We start from the raw sequence: 19,056 nt of genomic DNA, 5'->3' as shown, positions 1-19,056 counted from the left end.
CTAAGTGCACTCGGCAGTTTTTCCCGACAGCGAGCACGAGTTGCCGTCCCGGGTACACTGCACAAGTCAGCATCGTGGCCTTGCAAGCCTTCGCGGCTGCGCGTGGCGGAAACTTACCGGTGCGGCCTTGGAGCACTTGCCCTTGCCCTTGCCCTTGCCCTTGGCCTTGCTGACCAACTCGTCGATGATGCGCCTCACCAGGTCGCTCGTGTCGGCGCTCTTGGTCTTCTTCACAACGCACGTGTTCTTCTTCTTCTTGCACGTCTGCGCGGAGGATTAGCCACCGAGCCGTTTGCGCGCTTAGGTCTCGTCCCGACTCACCCCTATCGTGCCACCAGCGGCAGCGGAAGAGCCGGTACTGGAAGAGCCGGCAGTGGAAGAGCCGGCGTCAGCCACGGAGCCATCACCGACGCTGTCGATGCCCGTGCCCGTGCCGGCGTCGCCGGACCCGGAGCCGAAGCCCGAGTCGGCTGGGTCAGTCGATCCTAAGCCATCATCGGGGAACTGCGTCGTGGGGGGGGTGTCGTCCAGGCCGGAGGAGTCAGCGGTGCCCAGGTCGTCAACCTCTGAGACGGCATTGCTCTTGCCCTTTATGGGCGCTGGGCTTGCCAAAGCCCCGGCCACGGCAAAGGCAAGAAAGGCGATCTGACTCTTCATGATCAAAAGGAGGGCAAGTGTCTTGACTCTTTGGTGTTTTGGTTTGATTTGTTTTCCTTTTCGTATTGAAACGAGCGACTTTGGGCAAAGGAGTGGATGGGCAAACTGAGAGAGCCTAGGCTAGTCAAACCGCACGGCAGCCTGGGTTATATATTGATGCAGCGAGGATGCGGGAAAGATTCCCTGGGGATCCTCTGCTGCTATTTTTTGCCAACGCCATCGCCAGGTTGGAGGGGGCAACAGGAGCAACGCCGGCGAGCCCGAGGTGGTGAATGGAGCACAGGGCGCTTGGGGTTCTCTGCTGCGCACCGACTCTGGGGAATGCCCGCTACGCCGAGACTATATTTAAGCCGTACACGGTCTATCAAGGGGACTGTTCCTTTTTGTGGTGGACATGTCGCTGCGGGTTCCCGTTTGCCAAGTGGTCGAGTCTTGCGAAGAAGCGCCAGGGTAAAGCCGAACATGCATCAAGAAGATGATTCAGTGTGGCTATTTATTCTTCAAGGGGATGCTACTGCATTCCAAAATTAGTCGTTATTCTCCCCGAGGTATTCAGATCAGGCACCATTCTTCCTCAGGTATTCAGGGTTGCTGCTATTCTTGCTCTCGGCACAAGAAGCTGCTATTCCTCCTCTCCAAATACGATGCTGCTATTATTACCCTAGAGTCCATGCCAGGTATATGCATGCGGTCGTCACGTACAGGCACCATTTCTCCGACTCCCCCATCGAAGCACTTGCGTTTCTGCACCCAAACGAGGTCCATCTGCCCTCCGCAACAATCAATATGCTGCCATCAACATCTGCCGCTCCGCATGGCCGTCGTCAGGTCAACACCTTCATAAATGCCTCACCCAGCCCTCGCTCCACCAGCCACGCCTCCAGCAGCTTCATATCCGCCCTATTTGCCCTCTCGCCCCTCTTGTCCAACGCATCCGTAATCTCCCGCATGTCCCCAAACGCCCTCGTGACGCCCCGCTCCCTGAACCGCTCGCTCACCTTTTTATGACTGGCCGGGATGTCGCTCCAACTCTCCGTCTTGATGAACTTGATGTAGGCGTCCACGCTGTCCGATGCGCCCTCCAGACACAGCACCCCCGGCTTTCCCGACAGCAGGAACCCCGTCAGGTTGTAGGCGGGCGCGTACCTGACAATGTCGTCGCGCTTGGAGCGCGTGCTTATCGACGGGAAGTAGTACCATATCCTGGACAGCGTCTGCGCCTCCTCTCGCTGCTCCAGGCCCCGGCTCTCTCGGGGTGGCGGCCATGACAGCTGGCGCGACGCAGCTTCTCTGATGTGCTCAATCGTGGCGAACACGTCCTCGTCTTCGGGCACGTCGGCCGCGAGCGCCGCGGCCTCTGCCTTGCTCATCCACCCTGGTTGGACCAGACGTACCCTCGGGTGCGGGGGTTCGTCTGCGTCGCCGTCGTGCGTAAAGGGGACGGTAATGTCCAGCTGGATGGTCTCTGGGCTCCGGTGCCTGCCATCCGCTTGGCAGGTGACTGGGCAGGTGAGAAGCAGGGACACGGCGGACGGGGCATCGGGTGGCAGAGCGGGAATGCGGCCGCTGTGCAGGTCTCGAAAGGCGTTGAGCCATGTCGACGAGGACTCATCTAGCCAGGTTGGGTCTTGCCCCGGAAACATAGCCACGAGCAGGTCGATCTGCGCGAGTTGCAGCTCCATAAGCTCGTCGGGGAGGAATCCCGGCATGGTGTTGTGTTGGCCTTGGCGAGGGATATCGGAACGTTGCGCATGGCTGTTGTGAAGCCGCCAGCCGAGAGGTCTTGTTGGTCGCTTGTCGAGAGGAGATTATGTTCATCTCGGTCCCTTGCGCAGCTGACACATCTTTCTCATGGCTCTGTGCAAAGTGCTGGAATTTGGCGCCGACGGCGCACTGTAAAGTATGAACTCTGTACTCGGCACTCGGCACTCGGCACTCGGCACTCGGCTCTCTGTATTCCGTAGATCTACCGAGCGTCCCACTTTCACTTCAAGCAATGGTGGGCTGTCAATGCAATGGCTGTCAACTGGGTTGGCTTCACTAACAGTCTGTTTACCAAGAAGGCATGCACCTCGCATCCGTACTACGAGTAACTGGGCACCTTTTGGTAGTCAGCCGTGCTTGCAGAGTTGAACATGGCGATGACGACTGGAGATGTTATATGCTTCGGGCCCCGCATCCGCAGTTAACGGTGTGGCTTTGCTCTATATGCACGGTGGAGTGGATGCATTTATCCGTAGGTGCGTCGGGCCAATGACTTTCGTTCCGGGGGGCGCCAAGCCACGTGATCCAGTCGTGGTCATAGTTGGGTGGAACTTTATTATCAGTCTACCGAGGTACGTACCTTGCGACGGAATCGTAAAATTCGGTGCTGCGACAACCAGTTTGTGGATCAATCATCACAGCCTACCTACCATTTTTGTAAAATCCATGTTTTTTCCAATTTTCCCCATTCTAACCAGCACACGGAAAACACCAAATTTCCCAGACGTCTCGCACCGTCACGAGAAGATGGCCTTTGCCGCCCAAGACCGGTTCCCCGTGCCAACTCGCCGTGCGAGAACGTCTTCTACAGTTGACGCGTCCGACAACCCTACCGACCATGCAGGAATACCAAACCACCATTTGCCAGTCGGTTGCGGCAGTTCTCGCGACTGTCACACCGTAGCGGAAACTCTTTCAGGTTGACAATCGCCTCGCAGTTTGTCCCCGGCAAGGAAAAGGAGCTATTGGCGCCGCAACCGCCCTCGTTCGATATTTCTGCCCGCGCGAGCCGTCCCCTCCATGTCAGGCGAGCCCTGCACATCTGTGCTGAAGCGGCTTCATCACTACCGCCGTCTGCGGGTGGCTCGACCCGTCCGCCCCGTGGTCGCAGTTTATTCGCCAAGTCCGAATAGGCTTCTTGGACGTATGGGGGCAAAGGCCAGGGCAACGCACGCATCGGATCGCGCCGCATCCAAGAGAAATGCGGGAACGTCGTCGAAATACGTGGCAATGCCTGTAACAACTATTTCCTCTTGGAAGCCCCAATACGTGGGCCTCCAGGCACAACGCACGTTGCATCCCAGCACAAGCATGGTGCATGACGAACCCAGTCGAGCAATCGGGCCTTGAGAGGCGCGGCCATAGTTGAGCCGGCCATCAGAGAGGGCGCCACCAACATGACATGAAACCTCTGACCCGGTCCGCGAAACGTGCGTAAGACTGGGGTGAGTCTAAAAAAAAAATTTTTTTTTTTTTTTTTGTTGTGTGAGAAGCCTTCTGGACGAGGTGGCAACAAGCGTACCCGTTTCAACCTGTGGTGAACCAGTCATTGAAGCAAGCATTGGCAGGTTCCGACCATATCCGCTCTATTTCTAAAGAACCTGTCGACCTCGCGCTGCCGATTCGCCCCAAGAAAAGGCTCCATCGCCGACAAGGCCGTCGCCAGCCGCTTCAAGGAGCTGACCATCTTGCTCCGCGGGCCCAGCTTTGAGAATATGCTGGATACAGCCCCCACCCAAAAATCGATTCTGTTACACTTGAGTCTCCGTCGTTCCGTTCATCATTACATACGTGTGGACAGTATTGGTTCGAGAGGCTGTGGTCGCTCACTGGGTTGGCGACTGCAAGCATGCTCGAGCTAGGTGGTGCGTCTGTGTTTTGAGGTCGTGACCGTGGTAATCCACGCCAAAGAAGCCACGGAGCGTGTCGCTGGGAACGCTGAAGGGCAAAAGCTAGTGAGGCCAAAAAAAAAAAAAAAAGAAGAAGAAAAAGACGAAAAAAATCTTGTAGCTGCTCGACACATATTATTTGCTGCTGGGGGCTTGAAAGCAGAACCAAGTTATTAGCAGCATTTTCGGGCGTCGTGTTGGATCAAGCCGACCGAGACCAGCTCGTTTCATATTGACCCCGGGTTTCCCATACGCATCATCATGGGCGTCTAGTCATCTTGAAGAATGTCACCATATCTGAGACGCAAGCGCCGCGGCACCGCATGAGCACCCGGGTGTCTTTAGGCTCCGATGGGTATGTATATCAACTCAACTGGTCTGGAGGCAAGGGGCATGTTGCGGCCCACAGGGCGCTTGGCAAGGGGCTAATGTAACTAACTACATGTAGTTGGCCGCGTAGCGGTCTGGGCCGTCTGATCAACCCAGCCTGATCAATTCGGCCTGGGAATACAGCGGTGGCGCCCAGGCAGTTGACATCAATTGATCAATTCTCATGTCCCGCTCGGAGGTTGCCGCCTGCCCAGGATGCCCGCCAGTCGCCCACCATGTATAATAAACCCTTGGTGCCCTGCGAACTCGACGACGATGTTGTCTTGTGCAGACTGGAGTCCTCCGTACAGCTGGTGTCCACTGTCGGGCCCAGGTTTCGAGTCGAGACGTCGACGTGCAAAGACCCCCAACGAGACTGCCACGCCACACCCCTGGCCGCGTCCAAGACGTTCAACCAGACCCATCTCGAGACTCGCCATGGATCGCATCAAGGATGTAGGTGCATGGCAGAAATCCACGTACAAATCCATGCAAACGCTGAAACCCCCACCACGGATGCCCACGCCAGAAATTGAACGCCCTCTCGTCCAAAGCCGATTCCCTTGAGAAGGAGAACGACTCGCTAAGGGCAGAGGTGCGACAGCTCAACCAAGATCTGGCAGCCAAAGTCGCCCTGATTGAGACCCTACACGCAAAGGTCCAGGCGGCCGAGAGGGCGCTCGACGCCGCAGACGACGCAGCCGAGGAGGTCAAAAGGCTCGTTGCCAAGCTGAACATGCTGGAAATCGAGGCCGACAAGTACGTGCCAGGCAAGCAAACCCCCGGGTGACGCTCTGCATCCTCCTCTCTCCCTCGCTCCCTGCCTGCCTGCCAACCCAAAAAAAAAAAAAAAAAAAAAAAAAAAAAAACCCTTCGACGAAAGCCGCCATATACTTCTAGCGCACCTAGTAATGGAGAGGAAACAGCTCCGAGCGGCAGATCAAGGCCATCGAGGCAGAGAGAGACAGTTGGGAGAAAAAGTACGAGGAGCAAAGTCAAAAGCATCTGGCCACGCGCAAAGAACTCGATGAGCTTGCTCTCCATCTCGAAAACTTGTGACGGGCGTTGCGGCACGGGCTATGATAGGGGAGCGCGGGCGGTGCCATGCTATCATATCACCCTGTCGGCGATTTGTGTAGCTGGAGGGATCATCAAGGGCGAGCCGAGCAGCTTGAACGGTATCAGGCATCCGGCATCAGGCCGCGGTTTTCCGCCACTGGCTCAGGCTATTCTGCCATTGTGGCTCGAGCCAGTCGCGAAGAAGCGTGGGATTTGCAATGGCGCGGCGGCGCGGCGGCGTGGCTGCGCTGCCATAGCTTCCTTCTGAGACGGGGCAATGGGCATGTATGGCTCGTCCACTCTGTGCGACTATCCTGTCTTTTACCATGACCGTCATCCGCCGCTGATGGTCGAAATGTACCTTGACGACGAACACCTGATGACGCCGATTGATGAAGCCCTGCATGCTGCTCACCGAGTCTGCCACGAGTCTGCCACGTGTATTTTTCAGCGGCTTATTTTCATTGACGGATTCCAAGCCGGTTGCGTTGCTCCCGTCCCGCAGTGCAATCTAGCATAGTGTCTGCCTAGGAAACCTGCGAGCATCGTGGACCTGCCCCCGGCATCCAGTATGCCGGTCTTGAAAGGGTGTATACGCAATGCCTGCACGAGGTTTCCTTGTCTATCTCGAACTTGCGTTTGCGACTGGCGATTCTCCATGGTTGGTGTCTGAAATCACAGAAATACTTATATAGAAGCTGGTTTTTGATGGTCAAGAAGAGCTCACAGCGTCCTTGCATACGGTGCGGCAATCTGTGACGAAAACAACACGGGTGCTGTGCGCATCCAGTCCCTCGTTGATATCAGCGCGTGGAGGGCGCCCCAGCATATACCCTGTCGCGCCGAGGCCAATTGTGCAACTGCAATTGGAATGATTTCGTAGCCCCGCCCGTTGGATGTCTGGATATAAGCTTTGCGAGCATAGGCTTTCCAGGCAGAGCACGTTCTTTCTCACGGCTCCGTTTGCGCATCTCCTCTCCCCACAGGGTGATCTTTTAAGGGTCGAAGCCTTTTGGGCTTGACCTTTGCAAAGGAGACTGGGACGACGACTTCGCCTCGAGTCGTCATAGATGAGATGGACGGCAGGCCTGGGAGAATATCCGAGTCGAGGTACACTTGCTACGAACAAGCGGGCAGTATAAAGCAGCAGACGGACATGGATATCAGAGCCACGCCAAAAGCTCACACTATCAGCGGCCCAGGCGCAAAACAGGAGCGATACACGTGGGTAGGCGAAGGGTGCGTTATGGGCGAGATGCATGAAGCCGATTGCAAACTGGAGCGTCGGCAACCTCTTTCTTGTTGCGATTGTCACGTCACTTGCAAGGACGATGATGTCCGTGGTCCAACCGCCGGTCAGGATAGGCGGCTTGAAGCCTTGAAGCTTTGAAACCTTGAAAGCCTGCAACGAGAATTTTGATTGCGGCCTGATCGCGGATTCGGACTACTCTATACCTCGCTTGACGGTACGTTTGGCTTTCGAGTCTTGGTGGCGGCCACTCGCATGGCATGACGGCTTGGAAGTTGGGGAGTTGAACACGCATTAGGCAGGGATCAGCCGCCGCCCGGGTCGGGTGTGGTGGGTTGAAGCTTGGCAGGTGGGGAAAGGTTGATCCTGCCGGCCAGCCACCGGGCCCAACGGGCCCAACGAACGATGATCGGGTCTAGATGGTTCTACGGACTATCTCGCAGTCCGCACTGTAGCGCGGAGTAGCGTGTACTCCATGTCGCGCGTATCAGAAGGCCAGGTGTGGAACCTGCGACTTCTTTTACTCCGTACGGATACGGAGTAGAAGAACTCCGTCGTCAGCAGGCAAACCCAAAAAGTCGGTCTGGACTCTGGACTCTGAGAAAGCGAACCAGCGCCCCCCGTAATCCAGGACAGACGGCCCAGGGAGGCTTCCAAGCTCAGTCCCTTGGGTGATCGATCATCCGTCATCCTGGTCAGAATCATTTCCGCCCCGTGTACTCCGTACAGCACGCAGTACGCAGGTGGCAGTACCGAGTACGCACGCCCAGTTCACGAAACGAGGCCTAGGCCCAGAGGCTGCCAGGACATGTGCGGATTCATCAATTCATCTCATCTCTCTCCCAGCAGAAAAGTCAAAGCGACGCACCAAAAGTGTACGTACGCTACAGGACCAGACCAGACCAAATCAAATACAACCCAGCCCAACACATCCCAACCCAACCCCGTCGGCGTCAGCCACGTGGCGCCAGGCTCAGGCTTCCATCACTTAGCAGCACTGTTCGTCGCACCCGCAGCAGCAGAAGTTGCACGAGGCCTCCTCTCCGCCTCGAAGTCTGGCCGTGTCCATGCTCATCTGCGGCTCGGCAGACTACCAGCAGCAACAGCTCAGCAACCAAACCTCGCGAGGCACACGCAACGGGTCATTGACCGCAACTCACCGGCTCTTGTGACACAGCAGCGCTGGAAGGATCAACGGGGAGGACCTCCTCCTTGGCGGGAGCCTGGTTGACGACGTCGCTAGGCATGTTGACGCGGAATACCACGGATAACACGGCCGGGAGGGTGAGGGGAGGGCGGATCTATTCGTAGTGCAGTCTGCGCTTTGCTGGCTGGTCTTTGGGGCAAACAGGACGGGGGGAAACGCTGAGGAACAGGATGAAGGCAAGAGCAATCCAGGAGACGGTGGAATATATACACTCTGCGCGCACGTCGGGTTCTTTGCCCCTGCCCCCTGCCCCCTGCCCCCCAAAAAAGGGCGGATACTCAGCCACCGCGCCGGTCGGATATCACGGCAATCACGGCGACACGGGGGTGCCTTGCGCTTTCCCCCCCCCGCCTACCCGCCCCGACGCTGGCCAATTGTAGCGCCGGAACCATCGCTCTTGCTTCAGCAACCTTGTTTTCAATGGCCGCTTTTCGAATAAGCTCTGGTGGAGCTCGGTGGTAGTCGCTATCGTCGCTATCCTGGAAAGGGCCGGCTGCAAAGCCTAAAAACCCGACGGGCTGGTCTGGGCTGGGCTGCCTCTGACGGCGGCCCCCCCAACTTACGTGTTTTGCTGGTCGAACGACGCCCCTACCGACCAGGGGCAGCCGTTGACAGTCGAGACGGTGGATCCCCTGGTGTGGCAATGATATCATCACGCCGTGCGGCCAAATTTGGTGGTTTGAAGCGGAGGAACCGGGGCGGATGGGGCGTCGGCGATGCCGTTGGACCGAGGCAATCGACGATATGATGATTCGGGTCGGGTCCGTTGCATCAAGGGACAAACTCACCTCAGCTTGTCGTCGGTATTGACAGAGCGTCAAGGTACAGGCCAAAATCCCGCGCTGTTGGCTTGGGTCATCGAAACTTTGCGGCTGGGTCGCCTAACGACGCGCCTCCATAAGGCTACTTCCTTGCGCCGGCGGCAAGAGGCCACACGAGTCTCGGCATTTCCCATCCCATCTAGTGGCCGGGAATACGTGTACTGCAAGTTCCCTTTAGTACCAGGCAATGCCCCTGCCCCGTCCTGCGGGATGAAGCTACCGAGACGTCGCCCCATCGCAGACGGCAGATGTCTGGTAACAACGCTCATTTGCCCGCTTCTCTCCAGGCTTGCGCTTAACCACCATCTTGCTCTGTCCTGTCCACATCGCGACGGTCCAGCGTCGACTGGATGGCAACAGACCAGAGACCAGGACATGCGCTTTATTGCAACCCGCCGGCACCGGAAATAGCCCTCGGAAATGTTGCTGCTGCTGCTGATGGAAGGGCTCCACAGCTCGCGCAACCGTAACCCGCAACCGCAGCCGCAACCGCAGCCGCAACCGCAACCGTTACCGTTACCGTTACCGGCACCGGCATACTTGCCGGCCACGTGGAAAGAAAGCTGCCAAGCCGCAGGTGCAGGAACATTCATGATAGCCAGCACAATGGTGCGTCGACTTTGGCCGTTGCGAGCGACGCAAGTCATCCGTCTTCCCCTCCTTGGCTTGTGTAGATGATACCATTGTGGTTAGCAGTATATGCCCCCATCACCCCTTCCTGAGCCAATCATGGTGCATCTTTACCAGAGGTGATTCTGTCATAAGCCTAGTCGAGTATCAAGGCATCACGGTAAATTGCAGCTACGAGTCGCTCAAGTCCCAGGGACGTTGAGCATGGCGAGAGTTGGAGTTATTCTTGGTGTTAACCATGCTCCCTCCCAGAAACATAGCACAAGTCCGCGGACAGACTCGGGCCATTTGCAACGTATCCCCATGCGTGCGGGAATCCTTCAAGTCTTGATAGCTCAAGCACACGACACACTTTCGAACCAAGGCAAGACATGATGGGTTGAGAAACCAAAATCGTCGTAACCCGAATCAGGGGATTCAATCACACGTAATTCCGGATAAAGCGGCTGTGTCGGGCGCACATGGCCACGCGGAACAGTCCTGGTAGCGTCGTGGTCCAGCGTCCGGATGATTTGCAAATAGGAGAAAAGCCAAGCAGCCAAGGGGGTGTATCCAAAGGCTGCATTTCCCGCTTCGTCTTTGAAGGTGCGGTTGCAGTGTCTTCTTCTATTTGTCGGTAGATTTCGCAGCCATCTTCCCGACATACTTGATCAGAATATACCCCCACGTTTGTGGCAAGAGTATCTCAAAACATAAAGAGACGGCAATGCCATTCTATTACCCTCTGCATCGTCCACTACGTCGGCATCAACGCCAGCAGCATCAAGCAGTAGTTAGTGGTCCTCGAAGCTTTATCGCGGCTAAGATGCGAGCGAATCGTGCGACTCTAGGATGCTGTGCTCCCAAGACGACGCACTCGATGCTCCGAGCAATATCGCCCTTTTCCAACCCTTGTTGCTCTGCCCCTAGAACGTCTCCATCTATTGCGCCGGGCACGGCTCGCAAGGAAGGTGTAGGCGGAAACCTTGATCCAAGCCCTTCATTCATACCTGGAAACAGCGGCCGCAGGCTCCGATCTATATAGTGCTCGTGGATGACAACTCTGCAGCTCGGCTATGCCCGATACAAGGCCATTACACACTGTTTAACCTATGAGTTAAACCAAATGCTCAGGCTTCCAATATAAAAAGCTATAAAGAGAGAGTTATAAGTTTGTGGTAACGCTGCCAGACTTCCTTAAGTCGCTTACACCGACCCTATACTACCCTGCCTACCCTATACTACGCGCAGGCCACGTGCGGAAAACCACCGCCAGCTTATATAATACAGACACGCTCGCACATAATTGTTTGCCATGAATTATCTCAAACTAACGTCCCGTTGTCCTTTTGATACTTCTTTTACAACCGCCCTGCACTATTTGCAGATTGACTGCAGTTGGAGGAGCTGCATCGTTTCATTCTTGGACCGCTGCATCGCTGCCTCTCGCTCTGGCAGCAAATGTTCCATGTTCACCCGCAGTCGCCAGCCGTTCCTTCCTTTTCTGTGGCGCGGCGCCATCGGGGGACCTTGGGAAGGAGCTCGTGCTGGGTCCGTGTGGTGACTGGGCGGGGGGAAGGCAAGGGAAGGCGCGGCTCAGCTTTGCCTGCGATTTGCGACAAAACATCAATGGCAGCTGGCAAGGGACTGGATGCACGCGTCCTCCGGCTTTCCCTCCGTGAAATAAGTCTTGGCCATCTCGCAAACACTGCAGCCCGGGCACGTCTAGCCAAACATGGACGACGCGGGCAAGATCTTCTCGGCTCTGGCTCGATGAAGCTGCACCCATCATGGCGCCAGAGCAACACGAAAAGCGGGGAGGCTCAGATGGCAGTGGCCAGGCATTGTCGGCGGGGATACCGGTGGATCATCACATATGTCGGGAATGTCCGGATACGAATGTGGCATATGTAACCGAGGGAATAGTAGCCCCTTAGGGTTACCCCCGTGCCCACTATAAATAGCTGGTGACCTGAGTACTATTGAGACAGGTCAGGTCAACCCTTTACAATATACCGCTTTCTCTCCCTGCTTCCTGATATGGTAGCAATTGTGTAAAATAATATAATAACCTCATTCTCATCCTTTTGTTAGGTGCTACAGCACTATATCGTTTGATATCTAAGATTATACTACGGTTACTATTCTCCTTGGATATCTATTGAGGTATGATAGTAGATTCCTGCTAGATCTATTAAAACCTCGTATTGCTATTATACTCGTGTGGCCTCCTATAATAAAAAGGAAGCTATTCGGAAGATCGCGATACTTTTTGTGGTTTAACTTCATCTGTAATTGACCTATTTAGTTAGATAATCAGCCTTTCGTGCCTAGAATATTGCAGATAGTAAAGATGGGTGCCGATACGGTTGATTATAATAAACCTACATATATTCTGATATCCCGATACGAGTGGGATATCTAGTATAATTATATTCGGAGCGAGGCTTAGGCAAGGAAGGTATGGGATCTTATTAATCCTAATTAAGCAGTAATTCTTAACAAACCTGAGGATATTGCGCTCTAACTATATCGACCTATTCTGGTATAATTGTCGGTATCGATATTAGGAGAAACACTAATAGAAAGTGGTCCTTCTAGTAATATTAGGGCAGCCTTAGCGTTAAGGGCAGTATCTGGAGCAATGCGAAGCTATTTATAGCTAGACTAATAGTTAGAAGACCCGAATAACTATTTCAAATAGAGATAAATCCCGGACGGCCTAGGCCCTAACGAATGGGCTACTCTTATTAATATTATATTAAGAAACGACTGGCATAATTATACTGAGCTAGAACGGGTCCTTTCTAAATATGCAGAGTGGTTTAATATAACCCTCGGCCCAGAATTCAAATAAATAATAGCAATAAGGTTAATAATAAGGGATAAATTATATATCCTAGTTGAATGCGTATAGCCGGTAAAGATTGCTATTACCGAGCATATTGTATAGCGCTTCGTTCAGGTTATAGAATAGAATCTCAATAAATGTAACGTTTTAGAATAGCTTGGTGAAGTATTGACTATTTACGACCGATTGGAATAAAGTGGCTTAGTCCTCCTATTAGGGAATAAGCCTGCTAATATATTAGCGAAAGCCCTCTCTCAGAAGTATCCTAGTATTTAGGATAATATCGATTAGGAAATTACTAGGGCTAAGAAGCGAGGGCAATATATTGATTTTCGTGAGATTATTAAAGATGCAAGGTAGTAGGTAGAGCTTTAAGAAAAAAGGAATATTACTGCTAAAGGGAAGTATGCTATATTTACTATTGAAGGAAAGCCTTCGTTAAAGGCCGCCGCCGCCCCTAGGAATACTACCGGTATAGCTTTAGCTTTAGCTTTAAAGGAACTATCATTAGAATTAATGCCCTGTAAATACTGTGAGCAACTATATATCAAAAAGAAGGGACCGTATTATAAGAGCTATTAGGCTTTTATTCCTTCTTTAGCGCTTAATAAGTTCCACTTAAGGATTCGGAAGGAAACTAAAAAGGCTATAATAGCAAAGATAAAGTAGGAAAGTAAAGAAGTATAAGCTGCATTTAAGGCCTTCTAAGATATGCATAATAATAATAATAATAATAAGAATAACTCGATTAAATCGAAAGGAAAAAAAAAGGAGAAGTAGGCCTTTACCGCAGAGGGTGTTTCTATTGAGTCTTTTTCTAATGAGTCTCCCGCTTTATGCGCCTATATTATTATTAATACTAGTGTAATAGTATATATATTTAATAACGAAAAGTGGTTTCTGCATATTAATAAGGCTATCGATTAGTATATTTAAGGTGTATCGGGCACTATTAGGGTCTAAAGTATTAGAACCGTTTAAATCGTACTAGAAGATAGATAAATCGTTACTTTTGCTAATATTCTATATATTCTTAGAATATTCGTTAATATTTTTTCCGAATTATTAATAAAGAAGAAAGGATTATATTAGAATACTAAGATAGATAGGATTTACCTTAGGAAAGGAAGAATATAAGAAAATATCTTTTATATCTGCTAAATTAAAGAGAAACCCTGCATTTTATATTAGGCCGGCGGAAACGATATGCCTGCGAGTGAATTTCTTATAAGGGCTTGGAATTTTAGAGAAGAAAAGCCTTAATATGCCTATTTAGCTCGAGGAGATAATCGCTAGCTAAAGATTTCGATGAAAATACTTTATACTATATGGCATACCCGATTTGGGCACCTAGGAAGGGATCTAATGGATTATATCTTTAAGGATGTATTGAATATACCTCCTAAGTAGGAAAAATCGGATTATAAGGTTTATAGCAGTATAAAAATTACGCAGTAGATTTCACGATACCCGTAAGAGGCATTAATGCCTTAAGAACCCTTTAAGGTTGTATCTTTTAACCTTTTCGTATAATCACCTGCTTTTAATAGTGATAAATATATCGCGTTATTCACCTGCCGATTTATAGGAATAAGGTCAATATTCACGATACCTAGGAAATCAGACCTTCTAGGTTATTAGCTAACCTTCGAGTATCGGGTTTTATGCCTGTATAACGTAAAAATCGCAATAGTTATCTCTAACAACAAAATAGCGCTTTAGATATTATGAAGTTAGGAAGAAGCTAGGCAGAAAAGCATTATACTTCGGTTATCAAGCCCTAGTCACTAATATTAGAACGGTTATACTAAATGTTCTGGGGGGGTATTAAAGATAAAGATATCGCTTTTAAGTACTTAAGTAGGATTTCCCGAGGAATTATGGCCTATTACGGCAGAAGTAGCGGTTTACCTATTGAATTATATGCCTAAGAAGTCAGGAAGATCTTATAATAGTTAGAAATCACCACTCTAAATCCTTTAACTTTGGCTTTAATAAAATCGGCCTGCCTAGGGATATCTACCGGAAGATATACGCCTTTAAATTCACCACCTTTGCGTTTATAGATATAAGGCCTATATAATAACGAGGGATAGGATATTATGCGCCGGTCTAAAGCTTAATTAGAGGGCTTATATTGGCTATTTAGCAGGATATATCTCTACGACCTAGTACCTAATTTAGGTGCTTTTGTTGAAGAGAAGCTATTAATTCAACTCGAGCTATATTATATTTGATAAAACGATCTTTTATAAGGATAAGGAATAATTGCCAATACTAGCTAAACAGAGGGAGAATCTAAACACCTTTATTAGTAATATAGAGGAAACCCCTATTGTGGATGACTTTAAGCTTATTGCATTAGGGAATCTAATTAAGAACCCCTTTGCTAATGAGGCTACTATTAAATAGGGTACAGATAAGGCTATTGATTAGGGTATTACGCCAATTAATATAATTGAGGCTGTTAGTAATGCCCCTTAACCTATTACTATTAATTTGAAGGTTATAAATTATCCTAAAGAGTCGATCGCTTAAATATTACTTCTATCCCCGCTATTTTCGCCCGAGCCGGATAATTAGACTAAGCTAATACCTCCCCTCGATAATATACTTTATATTAAGATAGAGAAAAAGGCTTATAAGGTCTTTATAGCAGTTATTATAAAGCCGTTAGCTATAATAGAGACCCTTTATATTACAAATATACCTAAGGAGCCGGCGATATAGAGAGAGCTTTAAAAGCATCCTAAGCGCGAGGAATTTATTGCTACCGCTAAGGAAGAATACAGTAAGGTCACTAATAGGGAGATTAGGTATATTATTCGTTAGAATAATTTATCTATAGATCTTAAGATTAAGCTATTAGACCTAAAATAGGTATTCGCCTATAAATAGGACTAAGATAGCTTCCTTACCGGTTATAAGGCCCGATTATGCGTTCATAGTAATTAATAACCTTTCGACCTTTGTGATACCTAGGCTACTGCGCTTGCGGCATATACTTTTCGCCTCCTGATGGCCCTAATGTATTACTTTAACCTAGATACGCACTAATACGACTTTATTATAGCCTTCCTGAATATGCTATTTGACGAGACTATCTATTGTAAGTAGCCTGATGGATTTCACGATAGTTATTCGTATATTAAGCTATTGCGTGCTCTTTATGGGCTTTAAAGGTCGCTATTATTATGGTTTAAGGAGCTATTACGATTCCTAATGGAAAGGGGCTTTATATAGGTCTGCGAGGACCCCTATATCTTTATTGATGATACCCTTATCGTGTTCTTCTATATAGATAACCTAGTCGTCCTATACTATAAGTCACGAGTAGAGGTATTTAAGTTATTTTATGCTGCATTAATAGGCGCTTTCAAAATCAAGGACCTCGGCGAGTTATATTGGTTCTTAGCGATTAAGGTTATTCGCGACTATACGGAAAAGAAGCTATAGCTTACCTAGAGGGCGTATTTCGATAAGCTCACGATTAAATATAACCTTACCTCTTTTAATGGAAAGGAACCCCCTAAGCACCTATTGAATGCCGCAAAACTTAAGAAGTATGATAGAACGGCTGAACCTAATGATACTTAGCGATACCAGTTAATAGTAGGATTATTAGTATATCCGATTATAATTACTAGGCCTAAACTAGGCTATATCGGATCGCAGTTTTCCCGCTTCCTTTAAAATCCTAGTCTAGACCATTTGCGTGCGGTAAGGAAGGCCCTTAACTATAGCTATGCTTAGAAGAATACTGCTATTAAATTTAGTGCCGATAACCTGGAAATATAGGCATATTTAGATGTATCCTTTGCTAACGATATTATATCCCGATGCAGCTTATAAGGGTATATAATTAAGCTATTTGGTGGCCCGATTGTATATAAAGCTGGTCAATAGGATACCGTAATAACATTATCTATAGAGGCTGAATTGCTAGCGATTTTATATACCGCGAAAGAGGTTATTACGTTCCGCAAGCTATATGAGGAAGTTGGGCTTTATTTAGTATAGGATGTCCCTACTATTTAGTGCGATAACATCCAGACTATTCGCCTATTAAAGGAAGAGTTTTTCAAACTTGTAACCCGGCTCTATCATATTGATATTTATTATTATTGGTTGCGATAGGAAGTTCAGAAGGGTTCTATTGATATTACGTGGGTTCCTATAGGTAATATGATTGCTAATGGTTTTACTAAGCCCCTAATAGGCTAGAAATTTGAAACCTTCTGCTGTTAGTTGGGGCTAGTGGTATTAAAAGGCTCCCGCGATGCCGGGCAGTCTTATAATATTCGTTGTGATATTAAGGAAATACCTTATAAAGAGGATGATAAAAAGCCTCACCAAACAGATTGAGAAGATACGTTTTAACAGCCGCATATATTTTCCTGCGTGGACCTGAATTTTGTGGTTTATTATTATTTTCTATTATCTTTTACGTTCCTCATAATGATATGTGCAAATAGGGGCATTTTTTACCCCTAAGGGTTGTTTTTAATAATAGCGCCTCTACTGCTCTTCTTGCTACGGTATAATGACTTCTATGGTTCTATTTGCTATCTTATTTTATATGGGAATTGGCTATATAGCAGGATATGCTCGATAAAGCATATCCTGGGGGGGTGTGTCGGCGGGGATACCGGTGGATCATCATATATGTTGGGAATATCCGGATACGAATGTGGCACATATAACCGAGGGAACAGTAGCCCCTTAGGGTTACCCCCGTGCCCACTATAAATAGCTAGTGACCTAAGTACTGTTGAGACAGGTCAGGTCAACCCTTTACAATATACCGCTTTCTCTCCCTGCTTCCTGACAGGCATCAAACATCCAGCGGCAGGCAACGCAGCGTCGAATGTCGGGAACAGACAGCGGCGTCATCACCCAGGACAGAGCACCAGCACCGGCATCATTCGCGGTGCCTTCGCAGTCTGGTGCCATGACTCAACTTGGCTTGGCAGTGGTGCCTGCTTCTCGACGCTTTCCCAGCGCCCGGCGCAGCCGTTGCATTGCAGTCTGGCCGCAAACCAGCGCCAAAATGATTTCTGGGAAATGCCAGCAAGCTCCTGATATCGCGGGGCCGCGGGGCATGCGATGCGACGCCGCCTCGCAAGTTGAAAAGGGCCCCGGCTCCCGGGGTCTGGCGGCTTCTATTTTCAACAGTCCGAGGGCACACAGCTCAAACTCGTGCCCCCTGGTGGCTCTCAAAGAAAGCTTTGACGCTGTGGTTGTCGCAGCGTCGGCATTGTTCAAAGCATGTGTCTGGAATCAGAGCCTTTTCCCTTCCACCTCTATTGAGCTGCGCGGGCTACGTACGGGCTGCCACCAAACGATGGCCAAAGAAACATTGGTTCATTATACGCGGAAAATATCAATCCGGACATTGCATCGTTGTACGTCGGTAGCACCACATACCGTGTCACCAGCCTCAAGAATGCAGGTGCAGGACAAGAGAACTTGGCCATTACCACCACCCCCTGACACCATCATGCTTTCATCTCGCGTAGCACAAAGCATCTTTCCGCAAAGCGTCAAAGTGCCATCACAAAAATGGCGCGAGCTCTTGACAGATCAATGCACCACACCATGCCTGTGCATCTACGCCTTGCCCCATATGACGGTCCAAACTCAGCTGCCAGCTACGAAAAGCTCGCCTACATCTTACGGATGACGGGGCGCAGTCTCTTGTCCTACCTTCTGATCTAGAAACTCGTTGAGAAGAACCGATCCTCGGCGCGGCACGCATTGGCATGGCGTGCAGGGCGCATGCGGCTGCCGCCTTATGGAGGAGAGGAGCAGATGACGAATACGCCCGTGCAAAAGCTGGTTGAATCCCCTTTGCAGTGCCGGCGCCCGGTTAACTGCCAAAGACGTGCATCAGTGTCTCTTCGGATGCGTGGCGTCCGACATGGCAACCAACAAATGTAACGAACCAGTCAGCGCCAGCGCGGACCACGGAGTACGCTGCGCTGCAGACAAGGATCCGGTAGGCTAGCAGCCCTCCAGCCGCATAAACCGACATCCAGTGTCTACGGGGGCCAGGGGAGGCCACTGCCACTTCTTGCCTGGTTTCTCCATCTTCAAACTGGAATCAGGGCTTCCGACGACGTCCATTTTAAGGTTTCCCACGCGCTTGGCATCTCCTGGGGCGTTCTTCCTCTTTTCACTACGGCGCAAGGGAAGCCACGTTGGCAAGCAACAGGTAGCCGCTAGGAGGAAATGTCATGAGGCACGAATACAAATGGAATCACGGTACCGTCACCAGAAAAACTTGCCGTGTGGACAATCTTTCTGTACGGAGTACTTTCGTACGTTCAGGGATGTCGCTCCTCTGCTCTTTGTGCAACAACAGCATCGAGGGGCCGTCGCCATGCTGATGCGACACGTCATGCCCCTATCGCGCTCTTGACTTGGACCGTTTTTTTTTTTTTTTTTTTTTTTTTTTTTTTTGGGAGAGGGTGGAGGGGAGGCGAGGTGAGCATTGAACATTTATCGAATACGGAGTGCAGGTGATCCATTGCGCACTTGGCATATGACGCAGCCTGGCTGTATAAAGGCAGAGCACGCAT

The 19,056-nt window shown here is 50.3% G+C and overlaps 6 protein-coding genes across 6 annotated transcripts; 2 read left to right on the top strand and 4 right to left on the bottom strand.

Annotated features, from left to right (window-relative positions):
• On the bottom strand, window positions 1-657 carry UV8b_04989 (uncharacterized protein; the record flags this gene model as incomplete). Its single annotated transcript, XM_043142487.1, has 3 exons — window positions 1-57; window positions 118-264; window positions 322-657. The coding sequence occupies 3 exons, from the start codon at window positions 655-657 to the stop codon at window positions 1-3; spliced, it is 540 nt and encodes a 179-aa protein (XP_042998421.1).
• Window positions 658-1,481: 824 nt separating this feature from the next.
• On the bottom strand, window positions 1,482-2,366 carry UV8b_04988 (uncharacterized protein; the record flags this gene model as incomplete). Its single annotated transcript, XM_043142486.1, has 1 exon — window positions 1,482-2,366. One exon carries the CDS (start codon window positions 2,364-2,366, stop codon window positions 1,482-1,484), a length of 885 nt encoding a protein of 294 aa, XP_042998420.1.
• A 2,589-nt stretch (window positions 2,367-4,955) lies between these two features.
• Window positions 4,956-5,738, top strand: UV8b_04987 (uncharacterized protein; the record flags this gene model as incomplete). Its single annotated transcript, XM_043142485.1, has 3 exons — window positions 4,956-5,135; window positions 5,209-5,438; window positions 5,606-5,738. The coding sequence occupies 3 exons, from the start codon at window positions 4,956-4,958 to the stop codon at window positions 5,736-5,738; spliced, it is 543 nt and encodes a 180-aa protein (XP_042998419.1).
• Window positions 5,739-5,874: 136 nt separating this feature from the next.
• Window positions 5,875-6,398, bottom strand: UV8b_04986 (uncharacterized protein; the record flags this gene model as incomplete). The annotated part of the gene is made up of 2 exons (XM_043142484.1): window positions 5,875-6,169; window positions 6,292-6,398. 2 exons carry the CDS (start codon window positions 6,396-6,398, stop codon window positions 5,875-5,877), a joined length of 402 nt encoding a protein of 133 aa, XP_042998418.1.
• Window positions 6,399-7,975: 1,577 nt separating this feature from the next.
• Window positions 7,976-8,234, bottom strand: UV8b_04985 (uncharacterized protein; the record flags this gene model as incomplete). The annotated part of the gene is made up of 2 exons (XM_043142483.1): window positions 7,976-8,077; window positions 8,148-8,234. The coding sequence occupies 2 exons, from the start codon at window positions 8,232-8,234 to the stop codon at window positions 7,976-7,978; spliced, it is 189 nt and encodes a 62-aa protein (XP_042998417.1).
• A 9,291-nt stretch (window positions 8,235-17,525) lies between these two features.
• UV8b_04984 (uncharacterized protein) lies at window positions 17,526-18,158 on the top strand (the record flags this gene model as incomplete). Its single annotated transcript, XM_043142482.1, has 2 exons — window positions 17,526-17,799; window positions 17,914-18,158. The coding sequence occupies 2 exons, from the start codon at window positions 17,526-17,528 to the stop codon at window positions 18,156-18,158; spliced, it is 519 nt and encodes a 172-aa protein (XP_042998416.1).
• Window positions 18,159-19,056: the final 898 nt, after the last annotated feature.

Source organism: Ustilaginoidea virens, chromosome 4 (assembly GCF_000687475.1).
Source record: "Ustilaginoidea virens chromosome 4, complete sequence".
Taxonomy (NCBI): domain Eukaryota; kingdom Fungi; phylum Ascomycota; class Sordariomycetes; order Hypocreales; family Clavicipitaceae; genus Ustilaginoidea; species Ustilaginoidea virens.
Note: the sequence above shows the minus strand (reverse complement) of the source record. Positions and strands in the feature narration are given on the sequence as shown.